General features: G+C 38.5%; 1 protein-coding gene across 11 annotated transcripts in view; it reads right to left on the minus strand.

Annotated features, from left to right (window-relative positions):
* Nucleotides 1–23,011, minus strand: part of TRPS1 (transcriptional repressor GATA binding 1) — a 272,551-nt gene that overhangs the window by 216,372 nt on the left and 33,168 nt on the right. For 6 of the 11 annotated variants that reach the window (XM_065902726.1, XM_065902721.1, XM_065902723.1 and 3 more), the window contains exons 2-3: nucleotides 5,304–5,462; nucleotides 1,058–1,986 (exon numbers count right to left, since the gene is read on the minus strand). In XM_065902726.1, coding sequence (XP_065758798.1) covers nucleotides 1,058–1,986; nucleotides 5,304–5,340 — 966 coding nt within the window. In that variant the 5' untranslated portion in view covers nucleotides 5,341–5,462. Of the gene's footprint in view, nucleotides 1–1,057; nucleotides 1,987–5,303; nucleotides 5,463–20,636; nucleotides 20,747–23,011 lie in introns of all 11 variants that reach the window. The other 5 variants (XM_065902729.1, XM_065902728.1, XM_065902730.1 and 2 more) reach the window with 3 other exon arrangements.

Raw genomic sequence — 23,011 nt, forward strand, 5'->3', positions numbered from 1 at the left:
GAGTTGATAAAAATAACTGATATTTTCAGGGATTGAGGAGGTCAAATAAAGTGTGATGCGATTTCATTAGTTCTCCAGTACTTCTAATCATTCCTGAAGAAGGTTAATATTAAACCTAATATGTTTTGAAATCCCTGGCCTAATAATACAATAAAAATCTACAGACTGTAACAGAAACTAATACACTTTCTCAGGCTGATTGTCAGTGTCAATTATACTAAAATTGCTAAAATGAAATGAATACATTACTTAAGAGTCCATTCTGCATTTCATTCTATTTCAAATGGTAGATTTTTTTTTTCATCTCACATATGCCATAAACTAATACAGAGGGCAGAACAAAAAGGTATGCCATTTTTAATAAAAGTAGAAATCTAAATTACTACTAAATGCTTTCATAAATTCCCATTTTCTTTAAATACAAGAAGGAATGCTTTACTGGTCCACACCAAGGTCATTCTGGTGTCCCTAGTAGTTACAATCACATTGACTTCTTTCTGAATCAATGTAAACTTTTATTTCCAAAGTTTCATTTGCAATTATGTTGCTTTTCAGTAGTACATCTCTGCACCCAACAGTGTGACCCAATTCTGGTCCAGTTCAGTGTAATATCAAATCCTCATCCAAGACACAGGAAAAAGTCTCCCAGAAGGAAAGACTCTTCCTGAAGGAAAGACTATAGCCAATTTTTATAATCTAAAACTAGAACAAAGCATGAATTACTATCATGTCGAACCATAAAGATTAGTGCCATTTTTGGAAGATTCTGAAAACATCAAATTACCATGAAATATGTCCAGAAATATGAAGCCTAGCTAATTCCATGAAAAGACTTTTCCCAGCCTAATAGAAATGTTGGGATTAGTTTCCATGATGAGAGGCTAAAGATAACTCTTGAATACACATTTGGATCAAACAAATGTGTCTGTCTCTTCTGCTTCATCAAGCAGGCTACCCCTTTGGTATTGGGAGCTTGAGTTTAACACCCATGTAGGATTTCACATTTCATTACTGACAACTTTTCCTGTACAAAGAAATCACAATACAAAGCACAAACCTGTACATCATAGGTCCCGTTTAGTAAAACAGGCCTTGAGGAACTGATATCCTGCAACACACCAGAAAGCACAGATCGGTTGACTTTCTGGAAGTCTTTGGAATGGCTGAACTGCACCATGTTATGAAGGGCCAAGATTTTGCTGTCCAGCTCAGCATCCTGCCTGGTGCGGTTATGCAGTCCTAAGTGATACTTTCGGAAGTGCTTAATCAGATCTGTGGGGTCGTTGCCATAGTAACCGTATCCACAGATATTGCATTTAAAGTCCTGAAGCTCTGGAGACAGAGGTGCCGGGTCTGGGTTGTCATTAACCAGTACATCGGTTTTCGATTTATTCAGTCTGACACCCCCATCTGAAGGCACTTGTGGGTTTTTTGAGGCTGCTGAAACTGGGCTTGAGCCTTGGCAATTGGCTTGACCACTCTGCGCTGGCCCTGTTTCCTCTGTAGCCTTCGGTGACATCTTCTGGTCTTCCTTCATCTCCAGTGAGTCCCCTGACGGGGCGCAGGCCATATCTTGAGGGTCATCTGCCTCTGCTCTTTGAGGAGACTTCAAGGGCTCACAGACTCCCCCAGCAGCTGGAGATGAGAAAGCCAACATATTTCTCTCTGTCACCTCATCATGTGAATAGGAGGGAAGGTTTCCTCCCTTACTGGGGCTTTCATAATTAAAGCCAGCCTTCTCACTCAGGACTGAGCTTTTCAAGTCCTTCTTGCTGCTAGAAGATGGATCCTGGACATGCGAGCTGTGTTCCTCCTTATTATTGACTTCTGCAGCATCACTCTGATCCGTATTTTCTGACATCTGATCTGCAGAAAATTCTTTGTTCTTTCCAGGTCCCTTGCTTTCTGTACCAATAGGCTCCAGGGTCTGACCCTCGCCTTCACTAGCAATGTTTCTCAGAGGGGGGTTCTTTTTCCGGACCATATCTGTAAAAACACAAGAGAAAGGAAGACACAGGGTTATTTGAAATTTGCAGGCATGTAATCTAATCGAGAACAATTTCCTTACTCTATTCAAGGCTTTTTAAGGCACAGAACAAAAAATTGTCTCTAGGAAAAAAAAATCAGTTTTAAAAATAGCGAAAAAATGAAACTGAAGCCAACAATTTACATTTAGAATTATTTTTGTCACAAAGGGTGGCTCATTTATTACTTTAAAATGGTTTCATGAGTATCAAGGTATTAACTATTATTACTAGCTCTATCCTTCCTATGTTAATCTTGCCTGCCAATTACACTCTGCTCAGTTTCTTTCTTCAGTTAGAGTTGACAGATAAATGTGTCTATATTTATCCATGTTATATACTATGTGTAATATGTACACATGTTATGTTTATAGAGTATATATAGTTATTTATGTTTACAGAATATATGTTTTGTGTTTATTTATATGATATGTATATGTGTATATAAACAACTATAAAGTGAAACTCAATACTGTTACACACTGCGCAACCAAGATATAAATATAGTTTTAACCAAAATATCGTCAGAGTCAAAAGACAGAAAGAGCATGTTATAAACAAAGTGAAAAATGCCTCTTTACTTTTAGGAATGGAGGATAACAAACGTTTCATCTCTACCCTACCGATAAATTATGTTAAGCCCCCTTTTGAGGGGGCTTGCCTGAAAGAAGGGGAACCTGGTACACATCAAAGTGACCAGGCTGGGCTTTGCGAGTACTCCACCCTGCATGATGGAAACCCACTTAAGCCTAGGTTTTCAGGCACAGTGTAGTGGAAACAATACCAATCCCACCATTAGGAACACAATGGAAATTGACTAAGGAAATATTCAGTTGAACCATGTAACACTGTCATTCTGGCAAACTGTTAGCAGTTGCCTATGGTACACCTTCACATGCTAGCTCAACTGTGCCTTTAGGGTCCACAGAAGAAAACTGTGGGGAGTCCAGTGAATCAGAAATCTAAGGGAGTCATCTCTAAGGAGATAAGAAATAAATTGCATCCTGTCAATAAAACAATGCAGTAACAACGGCTTGTGGAGAACTGATGTTCATGGCCTGTGTTCCTTAATTCTCCAACCAAACAACTGAAAGAATTCTGTATGCCATTACCCCAACTGTCCCTCAGAAAAATCCACCTGTGGACTGACCAATAAACCAAGCCTTCTTTACTAGCTGACATTACCACAAGGGCAGATTTAAGAGACAGAGTTACATGATTATCCAAAATGTCCTCTACTGGAGAATCCACATCAACAGCACATTTCAGTTGTTCTCATGTATAATTTCTCACAAGTGCTGAGGAACCACACTGGCTTTGGATATGTGGGTAAATCTTTGCTTGTGAAAAGCTGCTTATGCAAAATTTTTATAAAATGAATCACTGAACCAAGATAAGGCACTAGATAGAATAAGGAATTGGTTAGAAGGTAACAATTCACTTTCTTGAATAATGTCACAAATAGTATAACAGTACTTAAGAGAATACACTGCTCTTCTTTTATGCCAGAAACATCAGTCATCTAATATTCATAGACTCTCTCACTTAGAACAATAAACCAAAAAAAAAAAACCAACTACTTGTAGGATGAAAGGCTGCAGTTTCAAGGGAAGGTGATAGCCATGAACCATGTAAGCCAGTCTGGCAAGGGGATAGGGGATGGAGTGTGGTCTTTACCTTGGTGTCACTACCATTAGCTCCTAAAGTTAACTAAGCCATGTAATCATTGTTTAAAAAAAATGAAACACTGGTTAAATAATTTATAACATTTGCATTTTAATGTCTCATTTGTTGATGTTGACATTTTAGGAGACTTCTATTTTTCTGTCAGAAGAGACAGCACTTGGGAACTTGTACCAATGAATGGAAGACTGGAAGGCAGTTTCACTGGTAGTCAACAAAGGGAAAGCTAAGAAGGAAAGACAAAAAGAGAATAAAAGGGAAGCTTGAGAAATAAGCTATGGCCTAAAACATAAGAGTTTGAGTAAAAAATATACTGTTTTAACTTGACCTACAGAAAAGGAAATCCTAATTTACAGAGTATCAGCCATTCCTACATACAAAAGTGTGATGATTGCGTACGCCTTTCCCTCCAGAATTTTCTGTTTGTTTTTCCATTGGATTTAACATTGCTTCCATCAGATAAATAAAATCCAACCGTGATGCACCAAAATGACATAAATACTGCTACATAGAAAAGATAAAAATCTATATGAAAGTCAGGATTCATGAAGAAAAGAGGATGAAATAATCCAACTCATTAAGATTATCCTTCTATTAAAATGAAAAGAAAATGGTTTATTTTGTTGCTGTTGTTTAATCACTAAATCATGTCCAACTCTTTTGCAACCCCATGGACTGTGGTTCACCAGGCTCCTCTGGCCAAGGGATTTCCCAGGCAAGAACGCTGGAGTGGCTTGCCATTTCCTCCAGAGGATCTTCCAGACCCAAGGATCGAACCCATGGTTCCTACATTGCAGGCAGATACTTTACCACTGAGCCACCAAGGAAGTCCCAAAATGGTTTATGCCCACATATCGAGGTCAAGGAGATGAGAAAAACAGCGAGGTCTTACATAGCAATGGAACTAATATAAAACATTTATTAGAGATGAACAGGTAGTAATGTGTTAATAATTGAAAAAATTAATATATTTTCTGAAAAAAATACATGGATCTTGCTGATTTATTATCATCATGAAGAAAAGTAATTGGTTATAGTTGAAAAACTATTCAACAAGCATTTATCTTGATTGAGAGAAAATCTGATTTGCTTAAATTATCATCCTTCCAAATTTCAGTGCCTTCTTCCACCCAAAAACAGAGCTTTACAACTCGTATGAGTCACTGAATAAGGCCCTTAATAATATACATTGCAAAGAATGTTAAACTGCTAAAACTTCAAAGAAGCATCAGAAAGGTCACTTAGCTTTTTTTTTTCTTTTTTGCTGTGGAGGGAAGAGGCATGTTCTTTTTATGCTTTTAAAAAAATCGTGGTTAATTTACTTGACTACACTTTGAAGTAGTTAGAGAAAAAATAATTTTTTACTGGAATGATATCGCCATAATTTTTCAGAATGACATATTATGTAAATATAAGCACATTTGCAATACTTTTAAGTGGAAGAAACTCCCCTAGCAACTCATAAGTTAGATACCGTAAGACTAGACCCACCCTCAAGTTATTATCTCTAAGACAAATAACAGATTGCATGACGTTGTACTGTGTGCCAAGAATTTTTCCAGTTAACATTTTCACTTGAAAAAATAGATCACATACTTGTAAAATCATACCCAGCATTGACTTCATAAGGCATGTGGCTTTAGAGTGCTTTTTACAATTATTAATTCTATTAGTCAACTAGCAGGAGGGCTAATGCAATTGTCTTAGAAGATGCTCAGAAGACACAGAAGACATTTTGAGAGCTGATCTGTACATCTGCAAAACAAAAGAAAAAAATATTTTCCTTCCTAAATGATGTAAACATATTTGAACGGATCACAGCTAAAATACATTAATATGCCAGCACCGCAGGCTGCTTGAAAGATACCTGATAAAAGCAGGAGCAAAGCTTGGGCAAGATTTTCTCCCTCCCCTGGGTTTTAACAAAGCAGCAGGAGAAGGAGGAACACGATACAAAAGATTACGGAAGTCATTCTCACAGCTGACTGTGATGTTGGCAAAATTAGTTAAGCTCGAACTCCCCCTGAAACCTAAGAACCACAATACTTACCTATACTGGAGGGGGATAAAACATCTTAATTAATAATTATAGAGGGGATCTGCTTCTGCAAAAGATACACAGTCCACCTGCCAGTGCTGCACAGCCACAGCCTAAGACAGGGAGTGGTACCCATGACCAGTTTCCTACAGATTGACAGTACCAGTGCACATATGCCATGAGGCTGAGAAGAGAACTATTTCAATGTCATAAGGAATTCTGTATCAGATTTACCAAGAGTTACAGAAACACTACATGTTATGTGTTACCTTTTTATCTATTTTGTAAGTGTTATATTTTCATTTTGATAAATAAGGTTGTAAAGCTATGACTCAACTAGCATTTAACCATCCTTATATCATCATTTTTATTATCTGAATGAAAGTATTGAGGTAGGGTCATAACATAATTAAACAGATGTATTGTGTGTGTGTGTGAATGCTAAGTCACTTTAGTCTGTATTAGAGTCTTTGCAACCCTATGGATTAGAGCCCAACAGGCTCCTCCGTCCATGGAATTCGCTAGGTAAGAATACTGGGGTGGGTTGCCATGCCCTCCTCCAGGGGACCTTCCCGACCTTAGAATCGACTCTGTGCCTCCTGAGTCTTCTGCACTGGCAAGTGGATTCTTTACCACTGGTGCCACCTAGGAAGCCATATATATATATGTATAATCACATCAGTGTACCTTAGTCATCAGTTTGGGCAACTCTTAAACTTTTTCATTCTATTATACAGCAATATTCCTCACACTGACTCCCACAAAATTTCAAAATGACAATCAAAGTAGGTCCACTATAGACAGTCATTTAGACAACAGGGCAATATATGAATAAAAAGTGAATGGACAAAGAAGCTGAAGAATCTGAATGAGCACTACAAAGCTCAAAAGTGACAACTTCAGTCCTCTATTTAATTATGAGATAAAAACTGACCGGTGAACTGGCTAGGAGTGTGGAGGGTGACAGTGAGCATTCCCACATTTACATCATTTTCCACCTATACTAACACATGAATACTAGTATGTGCCACGACGGTTCAATTCAGTTCAGGTCAGTCGCTCAGTCGTGTCCGACTCTTTGCGACCCCATGAATTGCAGCACGCCAGGCCTCCCTGTCCATCACCAATTCCCAGAATCTACCCAAACCCATGTCCACTGAGTCGGTGATGCCATCCAGCCATCTCATCCTCTGTCTCCCCCTTCTCCTCCTGCCCCCAGTCCTTCCCAGCATTAGGGTCTTTTCCAATGAGTCAACTCTTCGCATGAGGTGGCCAAAGTACAGGAGTTTCAGCTTCAGCATCAGTCCTTCCAATGAACATCCAGGACTGATCTCCTTTAGGATGGACTGGATAGATCTTCTTGCAGTCCAGTTAAGCAGGTTCAAAATAAACTTAGCTCCCTAAAAATGCTCTCTCTGTATTAACTTTTATTACTGAGATATGACATTCCATTTGCAAAAAATCTCAATTTCTATTATTTCCTCCTACCTTAAAACTTAAATCTAAAAGTTTTCTTTGCATTTTTAGTGAAAGAGTTCACTATAAAAAAGTAATAGGGTACCACACTATTTCTGTGTTGCAGTATTACTTGGACAGGTTTATGCAGTGGAAATAATCAGCATTAGAGCTTAAAATAGAATTCTGGTAACTACTTTATCTCACTGATTAAAATGCTTAAATATAAAAGGAAAAAAATATTTTTCTATAAACGACTGTGACTTATGTTCTCAAAATGGCACCTTTAGAACCAAAGGAATATGTTTTCAATTATTACCCAGATGTTCTGAACTGCCCATTATTTAGTTTTATTCCATCTATATGAATATCTAAACATATACACACATGCATGCATACATGCGTGCATGCTAAGTCACTTCAGTCATGTCCAACTCTTTGGACCCTATGGACTGTAGTCCACCAGGGTCCTCTGTCCATGGGATTCTCCAGGCAAGAATACTGGAGTAGGTTGCCATGCCCCCCAGGGGATCTTCCTGACCCAGGAATTGAACCCATGTCTCTTATGTCTCCTGCATTGGCAGGCAGGTTCTTTAACACTGAGCCAGTAGGAAAGCCCATATACACACATATTTACGGAATACACTTACTCAAAATAACCCTGTCATAGATAATCAAAATAATTATTCTATCACAGGAATAAACTATCACAGTAATTTAAAAAGAGAGCTGAGATCACACAACCATCCAATGCAGATGAGGGTGAAGTTTTATTTCCATTAGAAAAGAAACTCCTTGAAGGTAAAAAAATAACTCCTCTATGCTCTTTGTGGCAACTTGATCCTAAACACAGTAAAGAATCAAAACCTCTTTAAGAAGGTGGAAGGGTACAGAGATCACACAGCCAGTTTCTGAACCTGACTCAAATCACCTGCTGATGTAATTAAGGACAAGCCCCTTTCTTTCTCAGAACCTCTCTGCTGCTGCTGCTAAGTCACTTCAGTCGTGTCCGACTCTGTGCCACCCCACAGACAGCAGCCCACCAGGCTCCACCGTCCCTGGGATTCTCCAGGCAAGAATACTGCAGTGGGTTGCCATTTCCTTCTCCAGTGCATGAAAGTGAAAAGTGAAGTCACTCAGTCATGTCTGACTCTTAGCGACCCCATGGACTGCAGCCTACCAGGCTCCTCCGTCCATGGGATTTTCCAGGCAAGAGTACTGGAGTGGGGTGCCATTGCCTTCTCTGCAGAACCTCTCTACTTATGTGTATAATGAGGGAATTATAATAAATTATTTCTAACCTGCTCTCTGCCTCTGAGACTCTATGATGATGCTGGCTAATGGCTTAAGCACTTTAGTTTTCCCTTTACTCAATTTCCTTGAAAGACTACAAAACATTAAGCCATCAACAACGAAGGGTGGCATAAAGGCTGACACCCACCACTCACTGCTCTCCATTTCCTCCACTCTCATTCATTCATTCAGCAACTGTCCATCCGGCATCACCTATGTGCTGAACACACAAAGCAAGAGGACTTCACTTTGAATATTTGTCTTCAATTTAAGAGAGGAAGGATGTTCTTCAAAAAGTAAAGAAAAAATTATATGGAACTTCTCTTGCTCAAAACAAAACCTAAAATGAGTACCTACCTCCCAAGTAAGGCACAAATATTATGAGAAATCAGCAAATGCATACAGGCAATCAAAGGGAATTAAAAGTAACTTCAGAGTGTCACTCTCCAAGTTCCAAGTGTGTATTTTTTAAATTTTTAAAATACTTTTATTACAATTATTGTGGTGATTTTTGCCATACGTCAACATGAATCAGTAATGGGTGCACATGTGTCCCCCATCCTGAACTCCACTCCCACCTCCCTCCCCATCCCATCTCTCTGGGTTGTCCCAGAGCATCAATTTTGAGTGCCCTGCTTCATGCATCAAGTTCCAAGTATGTATTTTTAAAAGTTCATTTAAGTTAAAAAATAGTGTTGATGAATATACTTCACACTATATAATGAACACACACTAATGATATGAAATTTGGTTTACATATATATGTATATATATGTGTATAATATATAAAAAATCTGAACAAAACTGAAAATTAAAGAAGATGATGTAATCTCACCTCAATCCCTAATCCTGCTGAGTATGATTTGCATTATAAGTAGCAGTTCTTATCATCATAATATATAATACCAGATGACATCTTCTTGTTTTTCCAGATCATAAAACTCTCAAGGATTTAAAATCAAAGCTTAACACAAAAAGAAAAGATATGATAGTCTTCTCCTTAATATATATTTCTTCCAGGCTTGTTTGTATCAACAGCCCAAGAGTATTGAGTTATTAACTACACATTTCTTGTAGCTTTCATTAAAGAAAAAAATTAAAAGGAAAAAAAAAAAAAGAAAAACACGCTGTTTCTTTTGATCAAAAGTCCCCCACAAAGAATTTAAAGAATTAAGCAAATGATAGCAAAATAAAAGGAAGGTCGAATCTTGGGCTCATGGCAAACTAGATAGCTTCCATATGAACAACATATAAAGTTCAGTTTTTAAAGAACATATGTGTTTGCTCATTGGTTTAGAGGAAAAAAACTTGAATCCTGTCTCCTCCGTATATACAGATCAAAATCAGATCGCTTAAGTGAACTATAAAACGCAAGAGGACATTGTTTATCCAATTGCAAACCCAAGAATTGCTCGAGTTTAAATGTTTTCTGTTTCTACTTCAATGGTAGGTCACTTTTTTTGTAAACTGCTTCAAACTTCATAAACCCAATGTCAAATCCTGTTCTTTGCTATCCATGTCTATTTAATTTGCTCTCTCTGAATTGATTATTCCTGAATCTTTAAAGGTATTTTTGGACATCTTAAATCCTGTTGAGATTTAAATGTCATCACCTTCAAACAACTCCCATCAAATAAATCTCTTATTAATTCACATCAAATTAATCCATAATGATCGCTTCTATTAACATATGCTTCAGAGCACAAAGCCCATTAATAGTCATCTGGACACTAGAACTAACCGGAGCCTTAGTGAGATAAAATGCACACTATTTAGATATCCTATTTCAAAGAGTTCTGATGCTGGCCCAAATACATTTTATTGGGGTTTTATTTCATCATGCTATGCGCTCTATATTTTAAATATCTCATTTCAAATGTACTAGTCTAGGTAAAAGGAGATAGTCAACTAAATAAGTAATAATGTCATATTTGCCAAAATGAGTATCCATGTATCCATATACATCTTAGAGAAAGAATTTCAGTAAGTACTTACTCCTATTAAACAATTACCAAAAAAAAAAAATTGGGGGGTGGTGGAGTTTGACTTTAGAGACTTTTAGACATTTAAAAGTCTAAATGAAACTGTAGGATATACCTGAAAAAAATGAAGCATGCGCCTACTTCATTAATGGGAAAACTGAAACAGAGTAAGTGTACACTAAGGAAAATCAAAGAGAAAGGATCATTATTTTCCCCTTCATAACAGGTGAGAGGCAAATGTATTAAAAACTCTGATTTGAATAAGATCACAATTTCACTAAGCAAATTAAGAAACATTACTATTCATTGCCCATACATATGTCATTCTTCCTTTTGTTTTCCTCTCCAAGAAAAAAAAAAAAAACAATTAAAAAAAATCTACAATGACAACTGTTGATTCAAACAGGCCAATCTGACTTTGCATGTTTGCCTGAGCCAGGCTCAACTTTATCCTTTCTTCTTTGTTAAACTGAGACTGTTCCAACTGGTCCAAGGGCAAAGACCCAAACATAGCACTTCAGTTCAAAAAGAACAGTTCTTGGAAAAGTATGCATGCATCTCTTTATCTAGATGGTTATGAGAAAAATTGACATTTCATTTGTATGTAAATTGGATTTCTACTGGTAACAAAAATAATGAGTGCTCTGCTCTGTAGGAATGTCTTTGACTTCCTTCCTAGCATTTGCCAAAATACATCTTTGTATATTAAAGGTAGTTTACTTTTAACGTATCAATGTTGTTTTGTCTGTTTTCCAATCTGTTATTCAATTGAAAAGAAAGTCTCAATTACCTCAATCCAGCTCTGTAACTGGTGAACAGCTGTCTCGTCCTCCCGTAAGAAATCTGTGTCAGTCACTGCAAATCCATTTGGTAAATTAACACACGTGTAAAATACGGTGAGTCTAACGGCTGCAAGCCATGACAATTCAATAAAAATGCTCACCATCTTCACATAACTGCTTAACCAAGTGTATTAGGCAAAGTTTTGGCTCATTTTTTAAAATTCATTTGTTTTTGGCTATGCTGGGTCTTCATTGCTATGCATGGGGTTTTCTTTAGTTGAGGAGAGTCAGGGCTGCTCTTCATTGTGATTTTCTTCATGTTTTTAAGAGTACAAAACTAGACACAAGATTAAAATAATTGCCATGAAGGATATTGAGAGCTAATGTTGGTTTTATATATATGAAACAAAAGTCGCTCAGTGCTGTCTGACTCTTTGTGACCCCAAGGACTATACAGTTCATGGAATTCTCCAGGCCAGAATACTGGAGTAGGTAGCCTTGCCCTTCTCCAGGGGATCTTCCCAACCCAGGGATCAAACCCAGGTCACCCGCATTGCAGGTGGATTCTTTACCAGATGAGCCACAAGGGAAGTCCTTGTACACACACACACACACACACACATTTGCAGGTGGATTCTTTACCAGATGAGCCACAAGGGAAGTCCTTGTACACACACACACACACACACACACACACACACACACACACACACACACACAGAGGCTTCCCAGGTGGCTCAGTGGTAAAGAATTCGCCAAGGCAAGAGAAATGGGTTCAATCCCTGGGTAAGAGATCCCTGGAGAAGAAATGGCAACCCACTCCAGCATTCTTGCCTGGTGGGCTACAGTCCATGGGGTCACAAAAAGTCAAACATGACTGAGCAACTGAGCACACATACACACACACACATACATATATGCACACACATATACACATATTTTAAAATATTAATTTATATTATATGTAGTTCTGTGTTAACCTTCACTTTCTGTGTTAAATGTAATATTTTTCATAACATTAAATCTAACAAATGTCATATATAACTCATAACAATGTGTGTGTATATATATATAAATGTGTGTGCATATATACAATGTGTGTGTGTATATATATATATATATCTATAAAATAGCCAGTAATGGGGAACATACATTTATGCCATCATATTCAACAATTCATGCTTACAACATTATTATTAACACAGCAACAGCAAGTTACTGGTAAGTAGCTCACAAACCCCTACTTGCTCATCCCTAAGGCACCAAAGGAAGAAGCTTAACAATTCTCACCCATTAGATACTAACAGTTCAATAAATAATCTTCCAGGTAAGGCACAAATATCATGAGGTATCAGCAAATGCATACAGGCAATAAAAGAGGATTAAAAGTAAGTTCAGAGTGTCTGCTGCTCTGTAAGTTGCAAGAGGCCAGGGACCTTTGTTTAGTATGTATTTTTAAAAGCTCATTTAAGTTAATAAACAGTACTGATGGATATCTTTCACACTGTGTAATGAAGAACAGTGTGTGTTAGTTACTCAGTCATGTCTGACACTTTGCAACTCCATGGACTGAGGCCCCTCTGTCCATGGAATTCTATAGACAAGAATATTGGAGTCAGTAGCCATTCCAGTCTCCAAGCGGATCTTCCTCATCCAGGGATTGAACATGGTCACCTGCATTACAGGCAGATTCTTTACAGTCTCAGTTCAGTTCAGTTCAGTCGCTCAGTCGTGTCCGACTCTTTGTGACCCCATGAATCACAGCACGCCAGGCCTCCCTGTCCATCACCAACTCCCAGAGTTTACTCAAACTCATGCCCATCGAGTCGGTGATGCCATCCAGTCATCTCATCCTCCAGTCGTCCCCTCCTCCTCCTGCCCCCAATCCCTCCCAGCATCAGGGTCTTTTCCAGTGAGTCAACTCTTCGCATGAGGTGGCCAAAGTATTGGAGTTTCAGCTTCAGCATCAGCCCTTCCAATGAATATTCAGGACTGATCTCCTTTAGGATGAACTGGTTGGATCTCCTTGCAGCCCAAGGGACTCTCAAGAGTCCTCTCCAACACCTTAGTTCAAAAGCATCAATTTTTCGGCGCTCAGCTTTCCTCACAGTCCAACTCTCACATCCATACATGACCACTGGAAAAACCATAGCCTTGACCAGATGGACCTTTGTTGGCAAAGTAATGTCTCTGCTTTTTAATATGCTATCTAGGTTGGTCATAACTTTCCTTCCAAGGAGTAAGTGTCTTTTAATTTCATGGCTGCAGTCACCATCTGCAGTGATTTTGGAGCCCCCCAAAATAAAGTCTGACACTGTTTCCACTGTTTCCCCATCTGTTTCCCATGAAGTGATGGGACCAGATGCCATGATCTTAGTTTTCTGAATGTTGAGGTTTAAGCCAAGTTTTTCACTCTCCTCTTTCACTTTCATCAAGAGGCTTTTTAGTTCCTCTTCACCTTCTGCCATAAGGGTGAATCTGAACCACCAGAAAAGCCCAAAGAACACACTAATGATGTGATATCTGGTTTACAGACCACCCTGTGCACTGTGCTTAATCAGTCATGTCCAACCTTTTGCCACCCCATAGGCTGTACCCTGCCAGGCTCCTCTGTCCGTGGGGAATTCTCCAGGCAAAAATGCTGGAGTGGGTTGCCATGCCCTCCTGCAGGGGATCTTCCCAACCCAGGTATTGAACCCAGGTCTCCCACACTGTAGGCAGATTCTTTACCGTCTGAGCCACCAGGGAAGCCCAAGAATACTGGAGTGGGTAACGTATTCCTTCTCCATGGTATCTCTTCCCAGCCTGTCCTCTTCCTGAACCAGGAATTGAACCAGGATCTCCAGGATTGAAGGCAGATTCTTTACCAACTGAGTACTACTGGGGAAGCCCATTATACCCTAGTTATTGCTAAATGCTTAATGTATGCAACTTAGCATTATTTTCTTCTGATGAAAAGAAAAAATCTTTATAGACACAGGATGGAATCATTCTTCTTTTTAAGTACATTGAAATTTTCCAAAGAAAACTGGTCCTGTTTTAAACAAAAAGCATTTTAAAACTGGTAAGCAACTTATTATAGTAAAATAGGTTAAATCACTTTTTTCTGACTCCTAGGATGACAAAAGCTCTATGTATGAAGGGAAAGAAAAGTACACACAGAATTCCTTCATCATTTGTAAGACCTTTTTTTGAATAAACCATTATTTCAGGACAGTCTTCCCATGCTCACCCCAAATTTAGCTAGGCTCTACCTGGAATTTTACTGATAACTTCTTAAGCACAGCTGACATGAAGAAATTCAAAAATTTTCTCTATGTTCTTTCAATGATACTAGTATTTTAAAAAGAAATGTAAGGAAGTTCTTTGTCCAAAGTAAGTTTAATGGAAAGTGTATACTTTATACCTGCCTCTGCACAGATGCGCAGTGTACATTAGCTACTAGAGCTCTGAAAAGTCCTGGGAGTTAATACAGCGGGGGCGTCTGTTCTATCTGGATTGGAATTTCCCAATCGCATTTGGCTTTCAGTCACCTACTGCCATTCCCCAACAACACTCACGTTCTGCTGAGCAGAGTGCCGGGTGCTGCTCTGTACAGTAATTGTCTTCCTGTCTTACACGTATGTAAAACTTCTAAAATATTACATAAAATAACATGTGATGTTTTAAAACAAAATAAGTATCCCTTCATTAATCGGCACAAAAACTGAGATGTTTTGATATAAAGTAGACCATTTTGAAGGGTTTTGTATTTTTTTCCAGCCTGGTTATAAACATTAAAAGAAGATCAGGATCTATTATCATGAAAGATTTAGATTCAGTATTTTAACGGAATGTGTAATGGTAGAGATCACAGTCATACTGGAACACCAAGGGAAGAAAATGCAGGAGATAAACATCAATGCACATTATAGTCTCTGATGTCCAGATCATATATGCATAAGCACGCATGGCTAAAAGCCCAGTGTCGTCTCTGAGCTTAACAGTTTACACAGATATAACTGCATAAAGAATTTTTTTTAATGGGATTTTTTTTTCAGTGATTCTTTCAAAGGTTGTCCACCACAGTTCATCAATTTAAGGCACTATCACCTTGGATACTAAATCTGTCTCATTCTTTTATAATACCTTAAAATTTATCTGATTAAAATTAGGAACAGAAATATGGCAAAGAGTTTAGGGAGCTACAGTGTGTGGATAAAGGCTAGAGAATGACCCCAAATTGTACTGAGGAACTCTACAGTAGCATCAGTGGTTCTCAATTGCTTGAAAATACTGGACAGAATAGATCTAACCCACATGCAAATCGCATTCCCAGCCCAGTCTCTGCTTCCAGATTCATCTCTGCCCGTCATAAAAGATAGAACTAATGCCTGGACCGTTGTCAGGAAACATGTGTCTTAGGACTGAGTATGTGACTGCATCCTTTCCTATAAAGCTTAATAGAATCTGGTTTGTGTTTCTGGGTGATATAGAAGAGAAACGATCTATATGGAGGGTAGACTCCCTACATCACCCTTGCAAACCAAAGGCTCTAGCTTCTTGGGCTCTTGGATTGTTACTCTATTGTTACTGCTTCCCCCTTACCCCCAAAGATGAAAACAAAAGATTAAAAATAAATTTAAAAATAGAAATAGCTGGGTAGATGCCAAAGTAAATGTGAAACAGGGAATTAATTTGAAGTTAATTTTAAACTCAAAGCCAGCGTAAGAGTGAGGTCACAGTGAGGGCCAAATGTGAGAGGAGCAGCATGTATTCAGGTTACTCTTGGACCCCAGAGTGCCTCCTTCACCATTCACCAATCGAGAAAGAATGGTGATGTGATGCATATGAGTGGGGCTGCAGAATTAACAAGAGCAGAAACAGGCTCACTCATTAAATACTTTATACAGCTAATCTATTCAATATTCACATTCAAGTTCAATATAAACTTAAGAATCTATCTAAACACACACAGACAGACATACGCATACATCTTTGGAAAAGATTTTCACCACCTGCACCCCAATTAGTAATTTCTTTTCTCTGTCAATCTTGTTGTGGACACCTGTCACAACAAGAGTAAAGGAAATATATATATATTTATATAATTCCAGATGCAGGTGTTTTACAAATAATTCCTTCGAAATCTAATCAAATTTTTTAAGAAAACAAAATTCAGAACTACACTTTTTTAGGCTCACAATTGTGAATGTTAATGTATATCATAACCTAAATTTTTAGCTAATACAAAAAATTTCCTATGGTGTTACCATGAGCTGGGCACTATGCCAAAAATGTATTATCTCCTTTGATTTTCATTTTCAACAATTCTTCAAGTAAGATACTATTATTGTTCACATTTTACAGCCAAAGTAACTAAGATTTAGAAAAGTTAAATCAACTTGTGAGGTCAGAGGCTTAGGACATAGAAGCGTTAAGTCTGAAGGAGTCTAAAACCAAAATTGGGGTACCATTGCATTTCTCACAAACCCCCTAACATTTTTAAGGACCATAATTAAGCAAGGAATTCATAGATATAAAACTGATAGAAACTACCTGATGGCATTTTACAAAGATGACCACCAAATGCATTTAACGTACTTGATCGGTTCTATCCTCGTGGCAAGCAAACATACAACTTTCTCAATATTCTCATGGACTACAGTGTTATCCTAACTTTTGAATTGTCCTCCTAATACCTAGCACATTACTAAAGTTACCAAATTATTCAAGTCTCTAACTGGATTCACTTCTACAAAGTCTTCACAATTTTCTCAGGCAAAAGTTGAGTCTTTTCCACTATCATCTGTGGCAATGTATGCATGTCTCCATTTAAAGTACTTGCCACAACACAATGTAATTATTTGTTTATGGTTTAGGCTACCTCAGTAAGGGCTTCCCTGGTGGCTCAGATGGTGAAGAATCTGCCTGCAATGCGGAAGACCTGGATTTTATCTCTGGGTTGGGAAGATCCCCTGGAGGAGGGCATGGCTACCCACTCCAGTATTCTTGCCTGGAGAATCCCATGGACAGAGGAGCCTGGTGGGCTACAGTTCTTGGGGTCACAAAGAGTTGGACACGACTGAGCGACTAAGCACACATACACCTCACGAGGCTATGAAGTCCCCCAGATCAGAAAATACCATTATTAAAATTATTCATGTCAATTAAAGTATTAATAGACCCATTCATGTATTTTTGTTGTTCAGTTGCTAAGTCGTGCCTGACCCTTTGAGACCCCATAAACACCAGGCTTCCTTGTCCTTCACTACCTCCCAGAGTTTGCTCAAACTCATGTCCTTCAAGTCAGTGACTATGCTAATAAAAATTGAAAAAAATTAATTCATATATTTAAGTATTATACATTATCAATGATTGGCAGAGGCTATGAACACTCTCATTATGAACAATGAAATTATTATTGTATCAGCACACTCTGGTAATGACTGTTAGAGGGAAATAGCGTAGCACATTTGGTCAAGGGACATACAAGTTTTTTACAAGTTCAGTGATACTAACATAGCCCTCCCCACTGAGACTAGCCTACCAACCAGAATGCTGCTGCTAAGTCACTTCAGTCGTGTCCGACTCTGTGCGACCCCACAGACACTCACAGACGTTCTTATTGGATAGATGGGAATTAGCACACTTAGAAAGTTCTACCTAGCGTTTATCTCTTTGAGGAAGGCCTGAATCTCTGGACATTAGTCTCACAAGAATAAAAGCTAGGATAATGTTATCAGTTCAGTTCAGTCGCTCAGTCGTGTCTGACTCTTTGTGACCCCATGAATCACAGCACGCCAGGCCTCCCTGTCCATCACCAACTCCCGGAGTTTACTCAAACTCATGTCCATCGAGTCAGTGATGCCATCCAGCCATCTCATCCTCTGTCGTCCCCTTCTCCTCCTGCCTCCAATCCCTCCCAGCATCAGGATAATGTTATAGTGGTCTTATTAACGCATTGTTGCTATTTAGTCACTAAGTGATGTTGGACTCTTTGAGACCTCATGGACTGTAGCCTGCCAGGCTCCTCTGTCCATGGAATTTCCCAGACAAGAATACTGCTGTGGGTTGCCTTTCCCTTCTCCAAGAGATCTTCCCAATCCAGGCATTAAACCCATGTTTCCTGTATTGGCAGGCGGATTCCTTACCATTGAGCCCACCTGGGATGCCCCATCATTAACACTTCTACTGCTAAGTCACTTCAGTCGTGTCCGACTCTGAGCGACCCCATAGACCGCAGCCCACCTGGCTCCCCCGTCCCTGGGATTCTCCAGGCGAGAACACTGGAGTGGGTTGCCATTTCCTTCTCCAATGCATTAAAGTGAAAAGTGCAAGTAAAAGTGAAGTCGTGTCCAACTCTGTGCGACCTCATGAACTGCAGCCCACCAGGCTCCTCCGTCCATGGGATTTTCCAGGCAAGAGTACTGGAGTGGGGTGGAATTGCTTTCAACTAGTAACAAACAAAATCAAGACACAGAGGGACTCAAAGTACTAATTTTGACATTTAAGCCTTAACAAAGAATCAGATATCATAGTTCTCAATCTATGGTCACAGAGCAATAAACGCACAAGTATTAAGAAGCAAGAACTATTTAGTTTTTGAAACTGTGAATCATGCAACTATGCTGGGTTGACTTGAGTTCTATATATATATGTCTATATAAATTTACATACTGAAAATATTTGTGAACTGAATCACTTAATTAGAGGAAGGGTCATTAAAAACTAAGTACATTCTATATAGTAATAATTTTGCAATAATGCTTATAATCAATAAAATGAATTTTACAAGTTCATATATCTGCATGATTATTTCTCCTATATGTGAATATCATATGGTACTTAATGTATTTATGATATATCAATATACTAATATTTACCACAACTACATGCATTTATACATGTATATTTTATTCACAATATTTTACCACGTATCCTCTAATATTCCAAAATCTAAATAGTCTCTATTAATAGCATAGTGTATAAAAATAGATAAATGTTTGTCTTTTAAAGGAATAAGCTGGAACATAAAAGAATACAGTAAAGTCTCAAACATCTGGATCAGACTCCTAGCAACTTAAAGCATCTGGAATGACATAAAGTCAGAAGTTCAATTTTAAAATGTGGGGATGCACACATGTGTGCACACACACACATTCACAGGAATACTCACATCATTATCTGAATTGTCAACACTGGAACCAGCTCAGGTGTACATCAACAGAACGGGTTCAAAAATTCCAACATACAGTGGAATGTATGGTCACACAATTGGATATTATACCACTATAAAAATAACTAAACTACATACAACAACATGGATGAATTTCACTAAAGGGAATGTTGAGCATAAGAAGTCAGACATAAAAGAATGCATACTTTTAATGCATTATGAATGCTGGGCGTTAAGGCATGCAACGTCTCAAAACATGCAAAATCAATCTAAAGTGTGAGCAGTCAGGAGAGTGATGAACTTCTGGGAAAGGGACAAGAACAGAACAGGAGGGGGCCTGGAGAGCATCAGCAGTGTCTCTTTGTTGACATGAGAGACCATTATACAGGTGTATAAATATAATATATACTTATATATATTGTATATATATTTATTATATTATTATAATATATTACATATATTATATATAAATATATATTTTATTTTGCAATAGCTCACTGAAGTACAGACTTGTGATTAATGCATTTTCCAGATAAAAAGTTATTGTGTATGTGTGTGTGTGTGTGTGTGTGTGTGTGTGATTTTTCAGAGACTCAGAAGTTGCTCTGCCAGGACCACAGGACACTTAATGTAGTGAGAGGAATCCTTTCAGATGCTATTCTCTGAGGGCAAACCAAGCCATCCAGCGGAGTAGAATGTTGTCGTTGGCCACTCTGGCCGAGCCGGGATGTGCCAAGTTGGTAGCAAGATGGTATTAATAGAAGAAAGAAGAAAAGAGAAATGAAGGGAGAAGAAAATAAGAGTTCTGGACAAAAGAGATTTGAAAGGGCAAAAGGATTAAATAGAGGTCAGAGACAAAAACAGAAGCAAAAAGCAACAGAGGCCCAAAGACAGCAGAATGTAACATACCAGGAAACAGGACAGCAATCTCCGTTTTGGACTCTGGTGCGGGGAGGTGGGGTCAAAAAGGGGCAAAACAAAGACACGTCTGCAGTTACTAAGCGTATCACTAGGACGTGGCAGATGCTGAGACCACAGAGGCAGGCTGAGTGAAGGAGGAAGAGCACGGATACTCGCCGAGTATCTTATGGACCAGCCGTCCGTTTCTTGGCTCACACAATTTTCTCATTTAGCCCTCACTGAAACTGTGAGGAATCTATTCACCCTATATTAACAAATAGGAAAACTGGAATTGAAAGGGGGTTAAAGGAACCCGCTTACCTGCGAAGACTGGATGGAAGAGATGAGAAACAGTCACTCAAACAATACTGTGGCTTTTTCAGAGAATCCACACATCGAAATTGAGTATTTTTATCAGGCAGAACAATGCCCTGTTGAAATGAAGAGTGGCAGAGTCTACCCTGACCTAAGGTAATTGCTCTCCTTAATATGTAATAAGGTATTCCATCTCACACATTGAAGAATGATAGGTGTTTCTCATCTTGCACCAAAAAGATAAGTTAATAGGTAAAATTCTATCAGTTTTAAACTTTCCACATGGTTAATATTTTCTTAAGACTTTGGCTTCTATTATCACGTGGCTTCTAAAAAAAAATGAACAAGCAGCCCACAAATGTTAACAGAAAAACTCAAAAGTAGTGTGTGTTAATGTATTTCATGGGACATTTACTATTTGTTTTTAAGGTACAAGGAGACACAGTCACATTTTATCTGATGGAAATCACTCCAGGTTTGTGTGACATGATAATTTACCTCTATTTCCCCAAGAGAACCACGAAGTCCAAGATTATAGTCACCTAAATGAGCTTAAGAACCTTGAGCTTAAGCAGAATAAGAACTAGGTGCCTGGTCCCTCTTCTTACGCTTCCTGGACACAAAAGCACGAATGTTCTAGACATTTACCTGCTGACTCCAGGAAACAACTAGAGGCATATACGGGACAGACCATGAAAGGAGCAGCACAATGCCTAGAGAACAGCAGGCCTGTGTTGTTCTATTTAAAATTAACTGCTTCCATGATTCTTTCAAGGCTGCCCAGATGGCTCAGGGTTAAGAATCTGCCTGTAACGCAGAAGACACAGGAGATGATCCCTGGGTCAGGAAGATCCCCTGGAGCAGGAAATGGCAACTTGCTGTAGTATTCTTGCCTGGGAAAGTCCATGGACAGAGGAGCCTAGCAGTCCACAGTCCACCAGGTTGCAGAGTCAGACACAACTCAGCAACTGAGCAGACAGCACACATTTCTTTTGAACTTGTGGTGACATGACACTTCACAGTGACAGTTTTACCCAATTATTTCAAAATCAGATGACGATAGAGTTCACCTAAACAAACAGTACTGGGATCTAGTAAGATTATCTTCACACCTGCAAATGACGACTTGGTTATTTAGGTGACAAATCAGGTTTGATTCAGAAAATAAAACGCTATTACCAAAATGACTTCAGGAAAAAGTTCATATATCATGTGACACCCAGTCCTATTAATCTTGTTAAAATATTAAGAATGCCCTGTTTTAAGGTTGAAATAGAACAAATTACATTAAAAGTGAGTCATGATAGAATTCTCTAAGACAATTGTAGCCCACTAAGTGGGCTGCCATATTCTGGAGGGAAAAACACAAAACAAAACAGGTTGTAGGTTCCCAAATATCCTGCTCTGGTTTATGAAAATAAAAATGGAATTCTCCTTCACAAAGTATCATCAATATGGTCCAAATAAGCTAAAAGAGTAGGTGAACTATAGAATGTAAGGCCAGTAGTCCACAGTGGGAATGCTGAAAAAAATATATGAAATACTCTGATAATACTAACAAGTTAAAAGATACCATTACTCAAGAATACTTATTGATGACCAGGAATATTGCTTGAAAGAGAACCATTTTAGTCTGATTCAGTAACTTTGAATAAAGTTAGTCTTGTCAAAATGTCCTATAACTTATCCCCTTGTGCATCCTTAACTCTCAAGAGAAAACTCCAAATGTTTACCCAAACAAGCTATCACCTGAATGTTTTTCCCAGCATCCTTGGTCAAGTATAAAAGCAGGCATCAATGTCCATCTAGCACTGAACCTTATTTTTTGTGCAACCAAGACAAAAATGACCATACGCTATGATGGCTGATGCTTATACTCAAGAATAAATTAACATCACATATATTCACTGAACATGTATTTTTGTGGGCGTTGAGTTAGGAGCAGATAATTAACTGGGATGGAGGCAGACAGGAAGCCCGTCCTCAGAGAGCTCCCAGTCTAGCCACAGAAAAGAAATCCAGGAAACGGAGGTGCCTGATCCAGAACTGGTATAAAAGAAAGAGTTCTAGGGGTAAAACTGTGTGCAAACTAAAAAAGTAGAAGCTGTTCAGGCACAAGCAGTGGGTGAAGGGAGTCAGGCAGGAGAAAGAACAAGTGGAAAAGCCATCCTGTCTTAAGAGAGAATGTGACTTCTTAATGGAACTGAAGGAGGCTTTGAGGTGTTAGTCATTTCAGTGGTGTTTTGGTTAAAATTTCCAATTCTGTAAAATAAAGGATAATGCATAAATGCTGTGGGAAATTTCTATTTTTCTGGAAGGAGTACACAGCTCATTTATCATCCATGTTCACAAAACTTTAGATAAGCTCTTCCATCCAAAGT

This window comes from Muntiacus reevesi, chromosome 12 (assembly GCF_963930625.1).
Source record: "Muntiacus reevesi chromosome 12, mMunRee1.1, whole genome shotgun sequence".
NCBI lineage: Eukaryota > Metazoa > Chordata > Mammalia > Artiodactyla > Cervidae > Muntiacus > Muntiacus reevesi.